This window comes from Neopsephotus bourkii, unplaced genomic scaffold (genome assembly GCF_033783945.1).
Source record: "Neopsephotus bourkii isolate Nb327-2 ecotype Australia unplaced genomic scaffold, CSIRO-AGI_Nbou_v1 NB_127, whole genome shotgun sequence".
Lineage (NCBI taxonomy): Eukaryota > Metazoa > Chordata > Aves > Psittaciformes > Psittacidae > Neopsephotus > Neopsephotus bourkii.
Window position 1 is genome coordinate 139,529 of NW_026900644.1, and position 21,623 is coordinate 161,151.

Below are 21,623 nucleotides of genomic sequence, written 5' to 3' on the forward strand. Positions count from 1 at the left end.
TTTTGCATTTACTAATATATACTTGCCTATTTAGATGCCTTTACAGGGAAGCATGTGCCCCATTTAGGCAAAAATGCTTTGTAATATTGGAACCAAGAATGTGAATGCTCAAATGTTGAGGACTCTAAATTTGTAAGCACCGTTCCTCGCAAATTACTTCATAAAAATGGCTATGTTGGGTCAGGCCAAAGGGGGATGTTTAAGATTAAGACTAGACTAATCATAAAGTGATACTTCCCAGTTTCTGCCTACTTGCAGCTTGAAGACTTCCTGAGCCAGGGATGGATTTTAACCATCTGGTGATCCTCAGTAGTTTTGTACAGCACAGATTGATCTAATATTTCCACGTAAACTTTTAGTATCCCTAGTTTTACATGGCAGGGAGGTCCAAAATTTCATAGTGTACAGGTAGTGTTCAGATATCCAGTACCACATCTAATATTAGTTCTCTAATACACACCTCAGAGATAAGTGTAACATTCAGTTTCATGCAGAATACGATTCTTTTTATATTACACACATCCTGTTTACACTGGAATTACTAAGAAATTATTGTCCTGGTTCTCAATAGAGCATGGCTTACAGCAACAATAAGAGTTGGCATTGCATTTATATAGTCCCACTCTTTATTCAGAATTGCCACTTGGGATTTTAGAGACAAAGCACAAACAGAAAAAACAGGTTTGCAGCATACCTGAAACTTGTGCAACGATTACACTATCAAGGTTGTGAGGAACCCGTAGTCAGTACCTTCCGCTTGAATTCTTATGGTTTTAAATATAATTTTGGTATTTGCTGAATGGAAAGTGAAATCTTTCTTTGAAAGGCTGATATTTTAGGAATGGAAAGTCCACTAGGTTTAAACTTCCATATAAGTGAAGTAGCTTCCATTTATTTCCATTTATGTGGATACTCAGAAGACTGAGACTGACAGATTTCCTACCCTTTTCAGGTTAGGAATATTATTTTTCTGTGTTTTGTTCTCTCACACTAGTGATATCATGCATAGGAGCAACTTAGCAAATATAATTATGTTTTACCCATACACACAATTATGACAAGACTCTAATGGGTACAAACAACTGCCTTGATGGCTTAAAGTTCATAAAGTTTATTGCAATGTGCAGAAAATGTTACAAAGTGTGATATCCTGTCAGGCATTTAATTTTCTAGTTGTTTACAATAATCCATTAGTTTGAAAAGTGAGTGAGATAAGGTTCCTGAAGTTACTAGTTTTGAAAATCTTAGTGTCTGCATAATCTCCTGTCCCATTGTCCTCTCTCCTATTTCCATGTCTATATGCTTCTTTCTTTCTTCTCTCCTTACCTGAGTATTTTTTCTTTCTTCATCTTTTTTAATTTTTTGTTTTACTTTCTTATCTGTCTGCCTTCTGTCTCCTGGGTCATGTTTCCCACATAATATTTTCAGTCAAATCACAGAAGTGCATATTGCATTTTCACTAGGTAATGACTTGTGCAAGCCATTCCTGGTATCTTGTAATTAATTTCTTTAACACTGGTTCTTCTACTAATTTGCAGATTTAAAAATCCTCACTCACCACCATCACTACCACCCCAGCAAAATATCCTGAGAGAAGATCTGAGAATTAGTAAAGATGCAGGCCAAAACCAGCAATCCACCAGATGGTGGCTATGGATGGGTTGTGGTAGCATCAGCCTTCACAGTGATGGGCCTCACTGTTGCGGTCCTCAAGACTTTCGGTCTGTTGTTTGTTGAAATCCAGCAGCACTTTGATGAACTTGCAAGTACCACTTCCTGGATCTCATCAGTAACTATTACCGTCTTTCATTTAGGAGGTAGGTAGAAATGCTCCTTTAGCACTTTAATTTAATGTCAAGAAATATTGAAGAGCTTCCTTAAGAAAACCCACAAAATGAAAATATGTAAGGACAATACTTCCTCCTTCTGCCTCTACAGAAAATTGACATTTGCTTCCTCTCATAAAAGTGTATTCATGCCTCAAATATTAAATGGGTTAATGAGGACTTTGTATATACACAGGAACCCGATTGCCTTAAAGAACTTCATGTACATAGACTAATGATTCCATTTTCTACAGGCTTTGAATCAAACTCACTGGAGATAATCCTCAGAAATGCAAAGCTTGTTGTATCAAGCTCTTAAACCAGTTTGTGCAAGTTCACTGATCTCACAGCAGCTGTCACTTTTTCAAACACGTAAGGACCGTGTCCCTGCCTAGCAGATAAGCCATTGTTACCAAAATGGTGACTCTCAGTCCTGCTTTCCCACTCTTCTCCTTTTTGTCTTCACCAATATCCCACCTCCTTCCAGAGCTGCCAGTTCTGGCTCTCCTTTCCCCCTGCTTACAAATATTCTGAGTCACTGATCTAAAAGAAACCTCATCTAGCTAAAAAAAAAAAAAAATATCAGTTTATTCATGGCATAAGGAAGACAAGATCGTGCAAGCAGAGAGTAGGGGAAGTGAGGGTGAACTATCCCCATCAAAGGCAACGAGCTATGGGATCAGTATGAATGCCCTCACCAAATGAAGCAGGGAAACATATCAAACATACTGCATTTGATTCTTACTTTAGTTGTTTACAGAGTAGTTTGTGCCTTTGTAAACTGAAGAATCCTTCACCATATGGTGAGGATTCCAAACGCGTGCAGGCATGAGCTGTACAGGATTTGTGAAGTCTGCTTTACGTGCTTTCATGTAGGTACATACTTGTAATAGGTAAGTATCCTTACATAATAAATGCTATAATAATTTTGTTTGTGAAGACACTTCATTGCATATACACTTTATAACTACATGCATCTTACTCATTTCACACCTATCAGTATTATTGCTTGTAATTGTAGTACTTCCAAAGACCGTGGGAAACTCATCTTTCTTTGAAAAAGGTATTCAGAGGAGCAAAACAGTTAATTAAAAGTCAAAGTAATAAACTAAATTAACTCATGTTTTGAAAATATTGTCACATCCATAAACTGGTATCCTTGATTTACAGTATAAGAGCTTGATCCATCCTGACAAAAATAATTCATTGCAAATAATGAAAAACCTAAACTTTCACCTACTTTGCAGATTTATTCATTTTCATAGAGAAATTAATAAATTGGAATCTATCAATTTGGTTTAAAAATTAAACTTACCACAGACTTAATGTTATATTATTTTGTCATATGAACTTCATGAAAAAAAAAGCCAACAGAGAAGGATAAAAGAACTCAAAGTCCTGTTTTGTTTTAACATATGTTTATGTTATATAGGGATGTATCAAGGATAAGACATATGAAATAATAACAACAACCAACCATAAACCAGCAAAACTGTATTTGCCTAACCAGGTGTAAGGTAATTTTCCTTATCTTCTCCTGCCTTTGCTTCATTTATAGGGATCAGAAGACTTTCTGCTGAAGATCATCTGAACCTCTAGTTCTTTGAGCATCTTTCTTGGCCTGGCTTAGTGTTTCTTAATATGTTCCTCTGGGAAACGTTCAGAATCATTTGGCTCAGAGTGAAGGATGACCAGTAAATTACTAATTTTTCCCATTTGGATCCTTTCAGTAGCAGTTCTGTGCCTTGTGTAGAAGGAGAGCATGTGCTTCTACTTTTGGGGTTTGCACCTGCAACAGGTTGATCAATTTACCACAGCAATGATTCTCCCCATCACACACATAGGCCTTCTCTTGGTACTGATGTACATGTCCCATCACCTTTGTCTTTGCACTGTGATTATCATCCCTTTCCATTTTTTGTAAGTTTTCTGTGTATAGCCCTTAATCCATTCAGACTGTGCACCCTACCTATCTTCTCAATTTCCAGTTCATTGGCTAGCTTCTTTATTCCTCCTGATATCCCATGTTCAATTTCTGACTATTTCTTCTCCTCATTCTGTATTTTTAAAATTGCTTTTTGGTAGTATTTCTGCTCCAACTACAGGTCTTTCTCTTGTCTTTAAGATCTTCCATTGATTTCTCTGGTTATCCTGAGTTTACTTTTGTTTTGTTCATCATAGATGTATGTTTCTTCAACTGTATATGCTTTATCCTGGCTCATCCTTCCAATTCATCTTGCAGACCATGACTGAATTCCACTATGCTTTTTATATCTTTACCAATAACTGTATTTTAGCTGTAAATGATGACGAGACACTTTTGGGGTTTGTATAACTTCTGCTAGCTACCTGTTATCAGACAATGTATGTCCTTCAGATTTTGCAGACGTTAATAATCTCTCTGCCAGGTTTATTTCACTTGTCCTAACTACCAAATTCTCTTCATTCTTATCTTACTTAACACAGGTGAATGTACAACAACCTGCCCCTACAAACGACTACAAAAACTATGACCGCCTTTTCTTCATTGTCTTCGCACTTACTTAAGTTTATAAGCGTGGTCCTCTTTATCTGAATTTTATTTTACTCCCGAGCTCCAATTTCCTTAATGTTAACAGCAGGGAGCTGACTCTGCATCACGAACCTTGCGGAGAACTGGTGCTGTCGAGTGTCTCTTGAGAGCCCCCTAATGGCCATGGGAAGCATCCTACACCTGGGATTTGAAACTATCCCTGCAGAACCGAAAGCCTTTCCATTATGGCCTTGGTTTTGTTTCGCTGATGGAAAATAGCCAGGCAGTACAACTGGTCCTTAATTATGCAAAAATACCCTTAACGTTTCAGGTGCTTCCAGACAGTGCCTAGGCACCAGTGCTTTGGAATTGCTGTACCAGATCAGATCGGTACCTGGTGCAACTTCGCCCTCATGTGTTGAGGCGTTCCTGCAGTCTGCTCAGGGAAACCACCACTGAAATTAAAATTGAAGAAAGTAAATAGTAAAGTAAAAACAAACCTCAATTTTTGTCCTTTATAAAACATTTAAAATTCTGTGAACAGATGATTTTTCAAAGCTCTAAAAGATAAAGTTTTCTACAGAAAATTTCATGCCAGCCATATCATTGATACTCTATCAATAATGATTTTGTTTTATAAATTAACTTGGAGATTCTTATGATGGGATATTGCTTTCTGCTAGAACACTAAACAAGCTGCTGTCATGCTGTTAGTTGTGTCCTTACACAAAATTCAGCAGAACTGTTCTGCAATGAAGGTACTGAAATGCTCTTTCCCTTTAAAAACACCCATATACTTTGAATATATTTTAAAATCTCTGCCACAGGGACAGTCATTCTGCTATCAGCAAGGATTCTATTTTAAAGTCTTGATTGACCACCCCCGTTCCCCGTCTCCTCCAGAAGCTTTACTGGATTATTCAGTCCTGTTGATCACGCTAATATTCCTAACGTATTTATTTTTCTCCTATTTTGCTGCTGGTTCAGCCCCTGTTGCCAGCTCACTCTGTGCACGATACACCCATCGGGCAGTTGTGATCACTGGAGGACTCCTGGCTTTTTCAGGAATGACACTGGGATTTCTTGGACTCAACATGGTCTGGATGTATGCAACAACTGGCTTCCTACAGGGTATGATTTTATGGCTTTATGAATTTCTTTCACCAGCAGCTCAGAGACCTCATTTGAGAGTACTAATGGTAGGAGTTTTAAAATCTTATTTCTATTTTGATTTTATGAGTGACTAGAACCAATATCCCCCCCTTAAAGGTAATTTCCCTCAAGTCCCACTCTGGAAAGAAGAATTTGCACTATAAACCTGCAATGACCAAAAAGGTGAATAATCAAATGTTGGTAATTTTCACCTGCATATTATACGCAACCAGAAAATTGAAAATGTTTTATTTTTCACTTAGAGCCGAGAGTTCTGTGAAGTTTTAAAGAACATAAAGAGTAGTGAAGTACATGGAAACATAAATATTCCAAATTTTGCACTTTCTATCAAATAATCTATGTTTTGTATACACCTCCAAGCTTTCAGTTGATTCCAATCCTTTCTTTCCTATAGGTAAAAACAGGCCAGAAAGTTGTCTCCAACAGCCAGCAGATTTTCCTGGAACAGGAAACAAAGCTGGCCGGCAATAAAATAAAGCATTCCCAGTTCCATGCTGGATGCCTGAAAAAATGTCTGGAATTTGAGCCCTTTGGCAGTCCTGGGCTGCCAAATAATTTCTAGGGAGCCATTAAAATCACTGTAAGTTAGAGCAGGTTTGAAGCATGCTCAAAGCAGTCAGGCAAGAAAATGAAGAGCAAACAGAGGTAACAAAGCAAATTCCTTCACATCCTCCCTCACTTTCTATCCTAAACACAGCTCAGCTTAACTGAGTGATCTGATCTAGTACCAGCCTTAATTAGGATGGCACAGACATGCTGAGGTCCATCTAGTTTCAATGACATAGCCATGTGATTTCTCACCCAGTGGGAAAACTGTTAAACCAACGTTGTTTGGTTTTTTTTTTCATAAAAAGAATATAGAAGTGTACACCCCATACTCCTGCTTTTTTGTTTGGCTGTACAACCTATTCTTATAGAACACACACCACAAATAGACTCTTACAAATAGTACAATGGAGCTCATGCTCTTACTAAGAGTAAAGTTGCTTTTCCTTTACCAGTTTTCAACTTTGCAAATGTAGGAGCATTGCTTGATTTAATTTCCACCTTCACAAAATACCTCAGCAGCATCTGACTGCTGCTATTTGTATTTGTGTTTTTCAGGACTTGGGATTTCCTTTTCATGGATACCAGCCATTAGCATTGTGAGCCATTATTTCTCCAAGAAAAGAGCTTTGGCCAGTGCTATTGCCAGTGCTGGAGAATGTGTCTTTGCATTCATGTTTGGGCCATTTTTCCAGTGGTTGATAAGTCAATATGGATGGAAAGGTGCCCTCTTGATCATAGGTGGCATGCAACTCAATATCTGTGTCTGTGGAGTACTGATGCGACCCCTGGCAAGCAGCTGCCTCCTTGAGGCTAGACATTATGAAACTGAGAGACAACCTGGCAATGGTGAACCTAGGATAGACAAAGAAGATGAATCTCCCACCACACACAAAACCTTTAACTGGATGCTTCTGAGACAACTGGAGTTTGTACTTTATGCCATTTTTGGCATATTAGCTGCTATGAGTTTTTTTGTCCCTCCCTTATTTTTAGTTCCACTTAGTTACAGCCTGGGAATAGACGACTCATGGACTGCATCACTGCTATCCATTTTAGCTGTGGTGGACTTTGCAGGCAGGCTGCTCTGTGGCTGGTATGCCAATCTCCACATTACCAAAACTGTTCATTTGCTGACAGTGACAATTACACTGATCAGCACTTCCCTGATGCTGTTGCCACTGGCTAACAATTACCTGTCCTTGGCAATATTCACTGGCTTCTATGGATTCTTCTTTGGTACAACAGTCGCCATTCATATTACAGTGCTAGCAGATGTTGTAGGCATGCCAGATTTTGACACTGCTCTAGGGCTTTTCATGCTCATTCGAAGCACTGGAGGTTTTGTGGGACCTCCTCTTGCTGGTAAGTTAAGACAATACTCTGCCAGATACAGTTTACAAGAAGAAAGGGGAATGGTGATTCAAACTGGACCCGAATTTCCCCCTTTTATACCTCAGGATTATGTGGACCAAAAAGTGTGTAAAAACAGTCAGTTTAACTCTTCTCCAAAATATCTTTCTCCCCTCTTATCTGTGATTTTAGAGATACCTGTTCAACATGAAAGCATGGAAGAATGACAGAGTTCACATGGTGGTGTTTCTGCTTTCTGAATCCCACAGAATCCCATTTAGTGGACTCCCATTGTCTTGCTATGAAAGTGTAACCTTGGGACAAGCAGCAGATCCATACTTCCAGAGAAGAAACTGAGATTTGAAACTAACAATGTTGCATAAATGCTGGTATTGTTGGGAGGGTTTCTACAGAATGTCAAGTGGAACAGCTTGAAACATGAGGCTATGTGTGCCTCAAGGAAAATATTACAAAGATGCTTGCTGTTTTCAGGCAGCATTTGAGCTAACCAATATAATAAATGGGGGAGGCAGCACATAAAAACAGTAGGTAGAGAAAGAAGACAATGAGACAGCACATGGATTTATGGGCTGGCAATGAGACAAAATCATCTTGGAAAAAGCAAGACAAACAAGCTGCAAGCTTCAGAGACTTTGCAAAATGATGTGGCAGGAAAATTACCAGTGTGACTTGTAAAATGTGGATCTGAGTTCTAATCCAAAGACCACTGTTCATGCACTACAGTGACTTTCGTGGTAATGACATCACTAATAGGTTGAAAATGGGTTAGACTGAGTGCTGGAACATTTTAAGTCACTTTTGAAAATAAAAACCAGGAAGATTTATAGAGAATTTGAGTCAGAGCAATACCAGAAGTATGTTGGGAATATCTGAATAAAATACAAAAGTAGCAAGACACTTATGTAATGCCTGCTTGCTAGTTTGCAACCTCTTTGTGTACATATAGTAAGCTAAAAAGAAAGTGTGAAAGAGGACGGAATCCTAAATGCTCCTTGAGCTCTCCTCCCCTTTGTTAAAAGTGAAATCAAAAAGATCTGAATCCAGAGCTCCCTTGCCTAACAGGACTGATGTTAGGCAAACAGGTAATGGGGACTAGGAAATACACTTAATGTGGACAAACTTCCCAATGGAAGACCAAGCAAGCAGCCCTCATGAGCCCACAAATGAACCTGCCATCATACCCACAGAGCAGTCAATTCTACTACATATACTGCTGCAGTACTGCCTTTGATATTTTGGTTGGCTTAAAACTACCTAAAACCCAGACTCTTTATTAACATCTGTGACTCTTTGTAAAATGATGAACAGGAAAGCCCATAATGCTTCAGGCAACCTCTCCAACTGTGTCTCCAGCAGATGCTTCTCCATTCCTTCTTTAACCTCTCTCATGCTATACTGTTATGGTTCCAAATTACAGCAACTGGTGGCAGCTACACCACAGAACATGGGGCTACTCAGCCAAAAAGCTGCATGATTAGTTTTTTTCTGCCTTTATTGTCTGCCATAGTTTAGGTTGGAAAGTGCTTCAAACTGCATAGTGTTTTATTTCTGTAGCAGTTCACATATGCAAAGTAAATGAGATGTGAGTTGTGTACAAGTTAAAAAATGCTATAATGAGGTGATGTTCCATGCACTCCTGATGTAGAAAGCTGATGTAGTCAGCATACTCTCTTTGTGAGAGGATCTGTTCACACTGGCAAGATAATTCATATTAGCCTGCTTTCTATCAACCATATTATTCTTATTTGTTTCTTTTCAGGTCTGATTGTGGACATGACTGGAGATTACAGAGCAGGTTTCTACATGGCAGGAGCAACTCTTATCCTATCAGATGTGTTTTTAGTTACTTTAGATCAGCTCCAGCAGAGAAAAGAAAAAAGGACCCAGACCAATACTAAACAAGAAAACTCAACATTACCCTATTCTACCCTCCATCTCCTGAAACTTCAAACCAAAAGGTATCAATAACATGATGTAGTGGTGTAACAGTATTGGATATCTTACAGCATTTCAGGAGATACGGAAGTCTTCAACACAGTCCCCCAGGGCTGTGATAAGCAAAGTAGGGAAACTGTGGTCTAAATGAACCCATGACACATATATGCAGCAGGTAGAAACCCCAAACACAGACTGCAGCCATAACTATCAAATAAGAAGAGGCGTCATCATCACAGATGTTCAATGTAGGGAAATAGTGTTCAGTACTTCCAGTAAACAAGTTGGATGTGAAAGCAAGAGTACATGGAAATACATCTGAGCTAAAGGCAGGTACTCTACAGAGCAGAGCTGGAATCCGAAAAATAAGTAAACCTGATAAGCGGGGAAAGTTACACGAACAACAGAAGTATCAGAACTAAAAAACAATACACACAGACATAAAATGGAGAGGGATTGATGAAAAACAGAGGAAGACATAAGGCTACAGTGGACTTCAAACCAAGTAAGAATCCCACATGCAACCCTATAACAGTAAATGTCTTCCTGTGCTATCGTAAGATAGAGAAGATAATGGTGCTTGTCAGGCTTCAGCTTGAAGAGGTACTTAAATTGCAAAGGATTAAGCAGAACAAGAATGAGAAGGGTTAAGAAAACAGCCTAAAGAAAACATGTGAGAAATTGTTTTTCTGATTTAGAAGACAAAGGTTTTACAGAACATGACAACAGCCTTCAAATCCATAGACAGATTGAAATAAAGAAGACACAGTTAATTCCTTTCCTTGTAAAGGTAATTAGTAATTGATAGAATTTGCAGCAAAGCAGAGTTGTGTAATGGGGGAAAAAACTTCACTGTAGCCTGTTAAACATAGAAACAGATTATAGGGAGAATATGAAAACAGAGGTATGAGAAAAAAGATGTGAGAGAGAATCTAAATATATTCAATTGTGCTTCAGAACAGTGGGATGGCCTAGATGACTTCCTGAGATCCTCTTTAGTCCCATATTTCGCTATCCTGAGGATCTTTGAGCAAATATTCGATTTATGAGATTCAAAAAAGTATGTATCCAAATCACAGTGTTTTGGTTCATTTTATTTTATCAGGGGGAAGAGAAAATGTAGAAGAAGAGAGAAAGGGCTAGGTCATATTTAAAAAAAACCCAAACACCACAGAACAGTAAAAGGGAAAAAACATAGCACTTGAAAGCTTTGCAACTATTACAAATACCATGGCTGCCTTAGTTATGAGCTTAAGAAATTTTTACCATTGAAACACTTAGTATGTGAAGTCAAATTTAACATAACTCACTTACCTAATTTTTTTTTTCTTGTCTCATAAGAGTACCAATTATTTCAAAAAATTAATTTAACTTTCAGGAAAATTACTGAACCACAAATAAATCAACTAACTGTAAGGGTTTGATTGTGGAACACACATTGGAAGGGACATAACTGGGTGGGCAAAATCTTGTAACAAGACCCTGAAATTTCTGACAAAACATTTTTCAATCATTTCAATTGAAACACTTAGATTCTTCTAGAAAGTATTATTCTCCAGTCTTCTGCAGTGTTCCGAAATTTAAAATAACTCTTCATTTTCTAAAATGTAAGGAAATGGGAATTGTTGGAGGGTGGAGAAATGGAGAGATGTTTAATAGATGCAGCTTCTACCTCCGAGTTTCTGTTAAAATTCTTTATGCGAATTATTTACAAGTCCTGCCACAGGTTTCTGTATTTTGCTATGCCCTGACATCTGACACAGTCCCTAAAGAAGGCTGGTGGCATCCTGGGCTGTGTGAACGGGGGCACATACTGCAGATTAATGAAGGTGATATTCCTCTCTGCTTCACAGCTGTGCCTCTGTTTTGGGACCAAGTACAGCTGATGGCTATGTATCTGTTTAATAGCACAGAAATACCACCTAGTGTTAGTATTAATTTGCCAGGTCCCCACCAATCTGAGCAGGCTTCTGTGACACTGTGAAAGGAGACAAAAAAGTCATTCTTTTATTCCTTTTTTTGCTAAATGGAACTGCTCATGTGGACACTCTTGTCAGCTGATGTCTATGTATTTGTTTAATATCATAGAAAAAGTCTTAGTGTTCACATTAATTTTGGAACTGTTTTTACTTCAGCTGTAGCAGCAGTATTCCAGGTTGAGTTTCACTGGACTATTGCTGTAGGAATTATTTGCAAAGGGCTGGTTTTTTTTTAGTCAGTGTCGCCTATATTTGGTTTCTTCAAACAAAGAGCTTCTGAGATGGCCTTAGAGACCTAAATCAGCAGCTTACCTGCAAGCAGTTTCTGACCCTAAACCAGCTGGCCACTCACTGGGCTAAACAGGACTGTGAGGCTTCAGAAAGAGCCATTATTCTCTTGAATCCAGGTATGGCCTCCTGAAATTACATGCAAGGAAGTCATAGCTCTGCCTCACTTTGATAGTACCCAACTGCATCCAAATGTTCTCACCCATGGTTGGTTATCTTTCATCTCATGGAAATAGTCCCATAAGTCTGAACAATCAGCTGGCCTCAGAACCTCCAGTTCTGTAGTAGCATCAGAAAAACACTGCCAGAAAACTACCCAATCCTTTTTCTCTGGAAAAACAAGATGCAGGAACGCAGGCACCATTGCATTCATTGCATCCTCTTGGCATAGCTACTAGAGGATTAAGACTACCACTCCTTCTTTACTGTACTTTGTTCAGAGATGGAGCAAAGGGAGATGAGTTTGACACTAAGGACCACAGTTTCACTTCAAAATCATTTGAGGGGGAACTTAGTTTCGCGAACCAGGCTTTCAGCATGAGAACGCATTAATGGTGTCTGTACAAGGCAGTCCACAGGACAACATGTTGCTTTCTGGAGGTGCCTCAGTTGAGGTAGCAGCAATTTGAGGAATAGCTTCTTCTCAAAAAGCTCCAATTCAGGCCTCTAGTAGAACTGGTCAGCCCTAGAAGCCAGATAATATCTACTTTAAAGTAAATCACCAAACCATGGAGAAATGAGGATCTATAGCACCAACTGAAAGCATATAGTATCATTATTCGCTCTTACAGTACTCTTATTACTGTTAATGTAGATTTAGCACTGAAATATTTGAGCCTTTCCATTGAAATTTCCATAAAACTCAAAATTAAAGCACTGACAGAGCTAGCAGCAGTGCCTTGGAGAAATAAGGTTTTGCAAAAAAAACCTGAGATCAGGACCAGGACATGTATTTCATCTTCTCCATCCAATTCTTCAATAACGTCATTGTGCATCTACATACCAGATGGCTCCACATATCCATGAGAAAGTTGTTCTTTTCTTTCCTTCCTTGTTATACTATTAACAAAAGATTCATTCAGAACACAAAATACCCAGTCAAATACAAAATATTGACATTTTGCCCTATCCCTGCCACTGCTGGAGGCAGGAAGGCACAGGCAATGATTCTGGTATCACATGGATTTTCTCTAGGTCTGCAGTTTGATTCTGACAAGAACGAAAGGTACCCTTCATCCTCTCCCAGAAGTGAAGATTTTCTTCAGGAAAACAGATGATTTATGATAAACACTATTAGATTTTCAGAGTGCTACAGAAAAGAGTTGCTTGGGAACTTAATAGACTTGATGGCATACACTTACTGTTTTACAGACATGGGTATCTACAGAAACTTTCTATTTCTTTCACTTTTGAAACTCTATTGAGCTCTTCTGGAATAATATCAGAGCAACAATGAAACATTTGGTCAAATGAGCGAGTTTATGCTCCTTACTAATGTTTATCCTTCTTCCTCCCATTATTTTTCCTTCTGCAAAAAATGTGTTGTTTCAAACTTTAGTGGGTCTAGCAAAAACAATTAGATCCTTCTGGTGTTAATCACACAGTGACTGAGGTTGAAAGGGCTGTCTGCAGGCCATGCCATCCAAAGCCCATGCTCCAGCATGATCAATTGAATCCCATTGCTCAGCACCATGTCCAGACAGCTTTTGAGTATCTCAGAGGCAGGAGCTCAGGGCTCAGTCACCCTCATGGTAAAAAAGTGTCTCCAGATGTTCATGGGCACCTCCTGTTTTTCAGTCTGCACCCACTGCCTCTGGTCTGGTCGCTGTCACCCTGAGCACCACCATGAAAAATATCCAAAACCAGATCAGATTTTTACCATATTTAGGCAAAGTGTAGAAGCAGAAAAATGGTCTGGCTCTTCATAGCCCTGCACTAGCTAAGAACATCGATGTTAAGACTCCTCATTTGATTTCCTAGGGAAACGGTTGTTGATCTCTCACACTCTCTGTTCTTTCCTGTAAACTTTTGAATCTGTCAGCCATTTTCAATCACATTTGGAGCTAGGCTCACAGCTTCAAAAATAAATGAAAACTTCAAAGTTTTAAGTTTGAGTCCTTCAAACTTAGAAAACCCTAGAAAGTGGCAGGAAATTAATGGTTAGTTGAGAAAAACGACAAACATAATGTGACTCTCCTTTTTAGTTTTTTTAATATGGCAGTAACTAACACAGTACCCAGACTCAGAATTAGTCACAGACTGCCTTTTCTTGCCTGGGATTGTAAATGGAATTACTGCAGCATGAGCACAGGCAATTCACAAAAGTGAAGCACAGGCTTGGTTAGTTCTGCAGCCCATGGGACAGACTCTCTTTTTGTTGCAGCAGCTGCTTACCAGTACGGAATTAAACTGTACTTGCCTTAATCTAAACACTTCTATCATGGAATAACAGCATCCATCTACAAGTTCTGCTCCAACTATACTGGTTTCCACAGTATTAAACAGTGCAGAAAGTGTGCATAAATAGAGCTATAGTTAAACACATATGAAATCACCAGCCCTCTGCCACAAAATAATCACCCCTAAATCAAAACAGATTTGAATTTAGAAGTAGTCAACCCACTCTGGCAGCTTGTACTGATTAGGGAGGTAAAATGGTGTTAAGCCATTTCTTAGAGGATGTGTAATAAATGAAGAAATAACAAACTTTTTGAGCTGCTTATCAGGAGGGAAGGATGCAGACTCTAGGAAAAAAAATAAAAGTTGTCTCCTTGCCTCTTTCATGCTAATTAATGCATTCAGAAGCTGTACTGAGAGGAATTTAAACTCGTGATAGTCATAAGAGAACAGATCAAAGAAGAAAAAACAGAGCAAGTCAAGGAGAAGAAAGCTGCTCATGCCTTTCAGTTAACAGACAGAATACACATCTGAAAGAGGTGAGATTTGTATTTTTTTATTCTATGCAAAATTTTCTGTGTTGCTTCAAAACTGTGCTTCTGAAGAGATATAACTGCCTCTAAGTGAACTCTGAAAATGTTCTGTTTCCTTTATATTTTATATACTTTAACACACTTTTTGTACTTTACTTGTGTAAGGTAGGCAGATAAGCTGGATACTATCAAGTAGGATCTGTTCTGCTCTTTAAATGACAGAAAAATTATTTTTGTAATCCTTCTTCACTGTTTGATCAATCAGATTTTTAATTGTTCAGACATTTTGCTGGATGATTATTACATTAAGACTGGAAATTAAGATTATAATACAAATTCCCTGTACATCTAACTATAGACTGTCATCAGACATAAATTAGTATAACCATCTGAAAAACAACAGATCTCTAAGTGTTTATGCTGGTTGAAAATGTGGCCCTTGAACGTTTACAAGCAATAACAGAAATAAAGAAACAACTACTTCAACTACTTGAAAGGACAATTTTAGTTTCATTTCTTCTGAATAGTTTTTCTTGTCCAGGTAATTTGCCTTTCTTTCTATATTCCTGAGAGATTTCACTTCAGAAGTCAGCCATCACTTAGTACCTAAAGAAACCATGCCAAGTTCTTCTCTGTTGCATTCAGGTGCAAATGCCTTGATGTCAGTGTAGCTATTCAAACATAGACTACACCTGCGGTTTTGAGTTTGAAATCAAGACTGCTGCATATGTATACGGATCTACTTGATTCTGAAGACATGGGATTGTCCTGCCTCCCTAGGATGCTCCCATTAAGACAAAAGAGTTGATAATATGCTTTATCATTGCACTGAGGTACTGTATTTCCATCTTGCAGGCTTGAGCAGGACCAAGCTCACAACATGCCCAGAAGAAACCACCATACAGATGGCAACTTTTTCAGAGCGAAAGGACGTGGCTATCTTGCAGCAGAAGAGTAAGCACAAAGCAAAACCTATGTTAGCATGTAAGCTGGTGAAAAACATTTACATCAAAAGAAATGTACAAAATAGTATCAGAAACGTCGCTGTTGAATGAATATGGAGTACATTTTAGCTATCCTGTAATTTTTGTCATTGCAGAATCATTAAGAGCCCTCAAAGGTTAAGAAAAATCAGACTTCAGAGTTTGATCATATGATGATAATTCATTATCCGTTACAATAAAATTACCAGGTTTATTGAGACTTCTTTAGAATTTTCTTCTGAGGCTGTTGCAAGGTGATCTTTTTCACTGAGTTTTATCTCCAGATCCATATGCCTCTCTGCAGGACCTCAAAGGGACATTGTCTCACCCTAAAGAATCATGTAAGTGAAAAGCCTAGAGAAACAGAAAAATATCATCAAAAAGCAGATGGAGACATCAATGCCATACAAATGTGACCCTCAGTAAATTGTTTTTATTGAGACTCCACTTAAGCAGAACTAATTCAGGCTAATATTTTGTTAGTTTTGGCTGACAATAAAATACGTTTGGTCTTGGATTATTAGATGGCACTGGGGGATATATTATTATTTTAGATAAGTATTTCCAATGTGCTTGGGATATGTCTGTGTGAAATGTGCTTCTGCTGGTGGGTTAGTGGCCCCCAAACTTGGTGACTTGCGTCACACACATACAGCAAGATACTTGTTTCTCCATGTTCATCCCTGGGCAGAGAGAATAAACAAAGGGGAAGGTTCTCTCATAGCTCTTTCAGAGTAGTTCAGCTCTTCAAAAGCTGGCTGCTGCTGTCTCAACACTTGGAACTAAGCACTTTCACCTGTAACTGCTATGAATTCCAGTGGCTGTAATTGTAAGCAGATTTTCTAGGTATGTGAGGGAAAAGTGACTCTCCTTCCAGTATCAAAAGGAGCATTCCAGATATAAGCACAGATTCTTAATAGCACAGCTGCAGCTTTAACTGGAATTGCAAGAAATTGCATACATGCTTTTTTATACTAGGCTCTTAGCAAGTGAGGAAGGAGTTAGATGGCAAACACAGAGTTAGAATCACCGGCTCCAGAAATTAGGTTTATCCTGGGGAGGGGATAAAGGCTAACAGACAGCTAAAACTACAGAGCATGTGAAAAGCAGAAAGCACTTTGTGTATGTAGAATGTAGAATGTAGGAAAGGCAGCAGTTGCTTGGAGAAGCAGTCCCTCCAAGTTTTAACTGTGCTGGGGACAGGAACAAAACCAGGGGAGCAGTCTTGTAAGTCTGAAGATCAGCTGCAACATGGCCGCACCAGGAAGCAAGTTGATGCTGCGAGCTCCATTCTTGGGTTGAACAGATGAACACAAAGTCTTGAAGGGGCAGGAGCAACTTGCAAGATTCAGGTACTTGTGAAGAAGAAAATCCCTTTGGCTCCATTGGGCTTCATGCTTCAAACAGCATTTGGGCAGTTCAGACAAAGAAACAGCCTGTTCTGCTGTACAGATCTGCTTGCATCTCCTTTCAGGCTTCTTGAGTCACAAGGAATCACCCCTTCACGAGACTCTGAGTCAGTGAGAATGATAGCAAATAGATAAAGAAGGTCTCTGATAAGTCACATGCCCAACTCCTCAGTACCAATGGAAAAGCCTGGCAAAAAAAACACCCTGCAGGGCAATTGAACAGATGCTATGTAAAAGTGTGTTAGGAAGGGTTTGCCCCAGCTCATGTGGTCTTTTCTTTTTTTACTGTCCTCTGCTCCCTTTAAGCATTTTCAGACTCTTCTGTTCCTGAACAGGTGAAGAACAAAAAACAGGGGGAGTGAATTCCATATGTCTTATGAGGGAGGATATTAACACAGGAGGAGGGTTTTTTTGTGACTAGGAAACTTGCAATTACGTTGTCAGCTTGCTTTCTGGCAGATAGTGGAACTGTGCTTGCGCTGCTTCTCCCATGTCCCTGGTAAGCAGTGGGAAAGATGCCTTACAGCACAGTTTGCAAAGCCTAAGTTCCCTAAAATGACCCAGTGACACTAATACTGTGCCTAGTGTGTCATGGAACAAGAACTGAAGAATTATACAGCTCTATGAATAATTCAAAGTTTCCTGCTCTGGTTTTGAGGTTGTGTAATGTTTCACGTTACCCAAAAAAAACCCCTCCTGTCACCAGCAGTTGTTGCAATATAATGCAATTAGGGTACATTTCTCAATACTTGCAGCCTAGAGAAATCTAACAAATGAACATGAGCTGTGCTTCTGCAGGTGTGGCATTTATTAATTTCACATTCTCTGCCATTATTGCAATGCAGGGATTTTTTTAGAAGCAGTAGTCACTGTTAAATTATTATCTTTGAACCAATGCATTCCTCATTTTAAAATGCTTAAGAGCATAGCAGAGAATTAAGCTAACTGCTTAATGTAGAGACTGGCTGAAGTTATTGGTATTTTATCCAGTTTCTGAGGTGAATTATGCTCCATTCCTTTCCCTGATAAAAGGATACTTGATACAAACTACAAACTTGTTCCCACCATTCTTGCTCCCAGATGAACAAACGTACCTAGTTCTGGCGTTATTTTATTTTGCTTTCCCAACAGAGCCTTGGGTATTGGACTCTTCTTTTTGGTGCTGGCAATTTTACTTATCTTTGGCTGCTGGTATTACAAAAGACGCAGCGGCTACAAAAGTCTACAGGTAAGCATAGCAGTTTGTGTTCTAGTTTGCTATTATTTTGACAACATATTGTCATTATTTGCATTATGTAAGTGCTGAGAACATTGAGTCTGTAATAGGACATCATTGTCTCAGGCAATATATACACTGACATATACACAGGTAAAACAACACAATGTGAAACAGCTTTTTTCCCTGAAGAACTTGCCAGTCAGGCGAAGTGGTAAGAGGAAGCAGGATCAGAGGGAGATGAAACCAGTTGCACAACTTTGCCCAACACACCACTGGATACAGCTAATTATAGTATTATATTTAACACTTACACAAAACCAAGATGTTTTCTGTGTATTTTCATTTAAATAAAAATAACATATTCACTGCTCATAAGACTTACCCCTAAATAAGGACAGATATATTCAGAGTAAATCTGGGAAGCAAAACAGAAAAATAACTGTTACAGGTAAGTAAGCAGATACTATGTTAGTGTATGCGGAATGAATGATTATTTGTATAAAAGTCGAAATGCAATTTTAACATGTATAAAAAAGATTTGAGGTTTGCTTTCTAAACACTACTTAGTGTCTTCTTAAAATATGTTAAAAAAGGTACAATCTGTCTTGTAACTTCTGTTATTAGAAGTCTCAAAGCTTTATCTTTGAAGTTCTGCTCTCTCCACTATGAAAGAGAGGTCACTTTTAATCTAAATTGAAAGTTGTATCCAATTATATGTTTTACAGTAAACATATTTTAGTTATTCTAATATTTTGGAAAAAGAAGACTACGTGGAATTAAAAATCATACCTGTCATTTAAGTCAGCAAACCCATTTCCTTGCTGTTTCTGATAACTTTGTCTTGTTACCTTTCCAGTGACCTATTTTAAATGTGTATCAACTAGCAGAATACATACAACATAAATTTTTACAATGAAATGTTTCAAAAATGAAGGTAATAATAATAAAAAAAAACTCACTCAAAAAGCAAACCAGAATTCTTTCATGCTTGCTTTGTACCTCATAAGAAAAAACACAATCTCTTTTTTAATTGCTTCTCTTTGCAAATAGCAGCTTTCTGGTTTTGAAAATCAAATTTTTGTTAGGCTTTTTGGCTAGGGGAGAACTGGTACAGAATGTATACAAAAGAAATGATGGAAAAATAGAATAAGGTTGGAAAGTAAAGAAAGAGATGAGTGGGATAAAAAGGAGATAGCATTCAGGTATGTGAGAAGGTCAGTTCCTACAGCAGCCCTGGACCTAAAAAGTTTGATCCTCATTTTTCTGGCAATGTAATTAAATAATACAGGAGAGACAGTATGTCTCAGCAGAGACAGGAAGAACAGATAGATAATCCCTCTTACTTGGTGGCACTATGTCTATCCCTAACCCCAGATTCTAATCCATAGTGTAAATGTGCTGTCAAGTATTAAACACTGCATAATTTGCTCCAACTTCACATTTTCTTCTTTCTTTCATCTTCTGCGTATTTCCCCATTATTTGTCACAGAGCAAAAGTTCTGGTGTGGGCACAATACGAACTGCAGCAGGTGAAGGAACAACGCTGGACTGCAAAATGGCTCTGCAGGAGTACAGAAACTTTAATTCTGTGGTAAGTTTCAGTTATTTACAACACAGTAAAACACGGTGAGACAATCTTAGTAAACACTTAATGATTTATTTCTTGGGGTGTGCTCTCTATATTAGGTTTTCAGTGCCTCTACAGTAACTTAAAAAATACTATTATTCTGAACAATTTTTTTTACTGGGAAAAGGGGTTTCTAAATCCACTATTGAAAATTCTGCTTTTAAAAAGTCTCTTCTTTCACCTACCTTTACTCTTAAGTTGTATGATCATTATGCAATCTATTAGAATGCTGTAACACCTCAATTTTGAAATGTACTGAATAGACAAACACCTCGCTAGCAGGTGTCCCCTTTGCCATTCTGATAAACAACAAATGGATTGTGTCTGGTACACTATAACCTGACAAAGATTGTCAGGGAACATTATAAAGCTTCAAGGTTTTAGCTCCTCTAATCATTATGGAAAGAAGAACAGTCAAACCCATAATTTTAGAAAGTTAAAGTAACTTAATTTATAAAGATATATATCAAGGATGTATTTAATAGTTTTAGAATAGGGAAAAGGCTAATGTGCAACCAATTTCAGATAAGCTGTCCAAATTGTTACCATTTGAAATAAGACAATGTACCTGTGTCACAACTCTTAAAGAAAAGTTTCAATATTATTGAAATAATAATTTTCAATTATTATTTCTAATTAAAAATTGAAATTTTCGATTAAAAATTTTCAATTAAAAAAATAGAAAAAAAATCCCTTCAGATTCCTCTCCTTTTAACACTAAAAATTTTCTCTTTGGATGAATGATTCAAACAATATTCATTTAATCTGAATGAAAAACCAAAGACCATGCTAGCAAAAACTAACGTCGTAATTTCCTTGTACCTCAATTGTTTTTTTCAGTCTTTCACACACGTTTTCCCTACCACAGGTACCTGATGCTCCACCAGCTTACGACAAAATTGCTGCAGATCATTCACCTCCACCTTATTCACCATAATAGGAGATCTTAAACTCTAAACATACTGATTTGATTTCTTCATGCTCCCTCTTAATTTCCTGCACACGCTTAATGTTCTTAAGGCTAAAATAATGTGAAAAAATTCACATGCTTTCACTAACAGTTGCTGGAATTTTTGCTGCTCAGTTTACAGAACTGGTTCTTGAAAAGCCTCAATAAATCTGAATGTGCTGCTGTTCTAAGTTTTTCATTTCCTGTCACCAGATAATACACTGTACTCGAGTCTGGGGATCTTGCATCCTTCACAGATCTACCAAGAATAAGTAAATACCATGGAGTATCAACCGGAATAGAAAGTGTTGGCACCCTTGTTTTCATCTTTCCCACTTATTCTCTAAACTATTCCCTAGACTGAAATGTACAAGAATCTGCCATAAAATGGACAAAACCATTTGACTACATGTCCTGTGACAAAGAACAACCATTTTTCCTACCAGTAGTTCTTTCATTAACCAGCAAAAAGCAACTATGTTTATAGCAGGCTTTTACCTCACATCACTTGTTTATGTACTTGCAATGAAATAATTCCTCACAAAACATGATCCAGACAATCCAGGATTTCCTATTTAGAGTCCATGTTATTTTATACAGATCACTGGCTTAGGAATGATAACGTTCAGTTTCCTTCTGGCAGTCTTGTAAGAAAGTAAAAGACCTTGTCAGATGCAGTGCTTTATGTATCATCTGTTTCTAATGTGAAGAAACAAATACAAGAAAACGTGTGAAGCCCATGTTCCTTGAAGAATACAAGAGACAGCAAGATATCAATTCTCGTGGGTTGATAGAACACTAGCAGTAATAGTAAACAAGGAATTGTGATACAAACAAATTAGGCTACATACATTTGGAGGTTACTGTTCACTT

The 21,623-nt window shown here is 38.0% G+C and overlaps 2 protein-coding genes across 3 annotated transcripts; both read left to right on the top strand.

Annotated features, from left to right (window-relative positions):
- The first annotated feature begins 1,455 nt into the window (after window positions 1–1,455).
- On the top strand, window positions 1,456–9,417 carry LOC133220080 (monocarboxylate transporter 13-like). The gene is given in 4 exon segments (XM_061367915.1): window positions 1,456–1,817; window positions 5,326–5,469; window positions 6,616–7,422; window positions 9,191–9,417. Coding segments are annotated over 4 exon segments (1,380 nt in total). The 5' UTR covers window positions 1,456–1,615.
- A 4,070-nt stretch (window positions 9,418–13,487) lies between these two features.
- Window positions 13,488–20,934, top strand: MLANA (melan-A). Of its 2 annotated transcripts, none has more exons than XM_061367926.1 (5): window positions 13,488–14,569; window positions 15,419–15,517; window positions 18,087–18,183; window positions 19,664–19,765; window positions 20,670–20,934. In XM_061367926.1, exons 2-5 carry the CDS (start codon window positions 15,444–15,446, stop codon window positions 20,736–20,738), a joined length of 342 nt encoding a protein of 113 aa, XP_061223910.1. In that variant the 5' UTR covers window positions 13,488–14,569; window positions 15,419–15,443; the 3' UTR covers window positions 20,739–20,934. The 2 variants fall into 2 exon arrangements, with proteins under 2 accessions (XP_061223910.1, XP_061223919.1); XM_061367935.1 differs by lacking the exon at window positions 13,488–14,569 and adding an exon at window positions 14,579–15,104.
- Window positions 20,935–21,623: the final 689 nt, after the last annotated feature.

What these genes read in the sequence shown, in the direction of transcription:
- MLANA (XM_061367926.1), top strand. Translation starts at nt 15,444, where the DNA reads ATGCCCAGAAGAAACCACCATACAGATGGCAACTTTTTCAGAGCGAAA. An exon ending in GCGGCTACAAAAGTCTACAG is followed by an intron (nt 18,184 to 19,663) that starts GTAAGCATAGCA and finishes TATTTGTCACAG; the next exon opens with AGCAAAAGTTCTGGTGTGGG. An exon ending in ACAGAAACTTTAATTCTGTG is followed by an intron (nt 19,766 to 20,669) that starts GTAAGTTTCAGT and finishes TCCCTACCACAG; the next exon opens with GTACCTGATGCTCCACCAGC.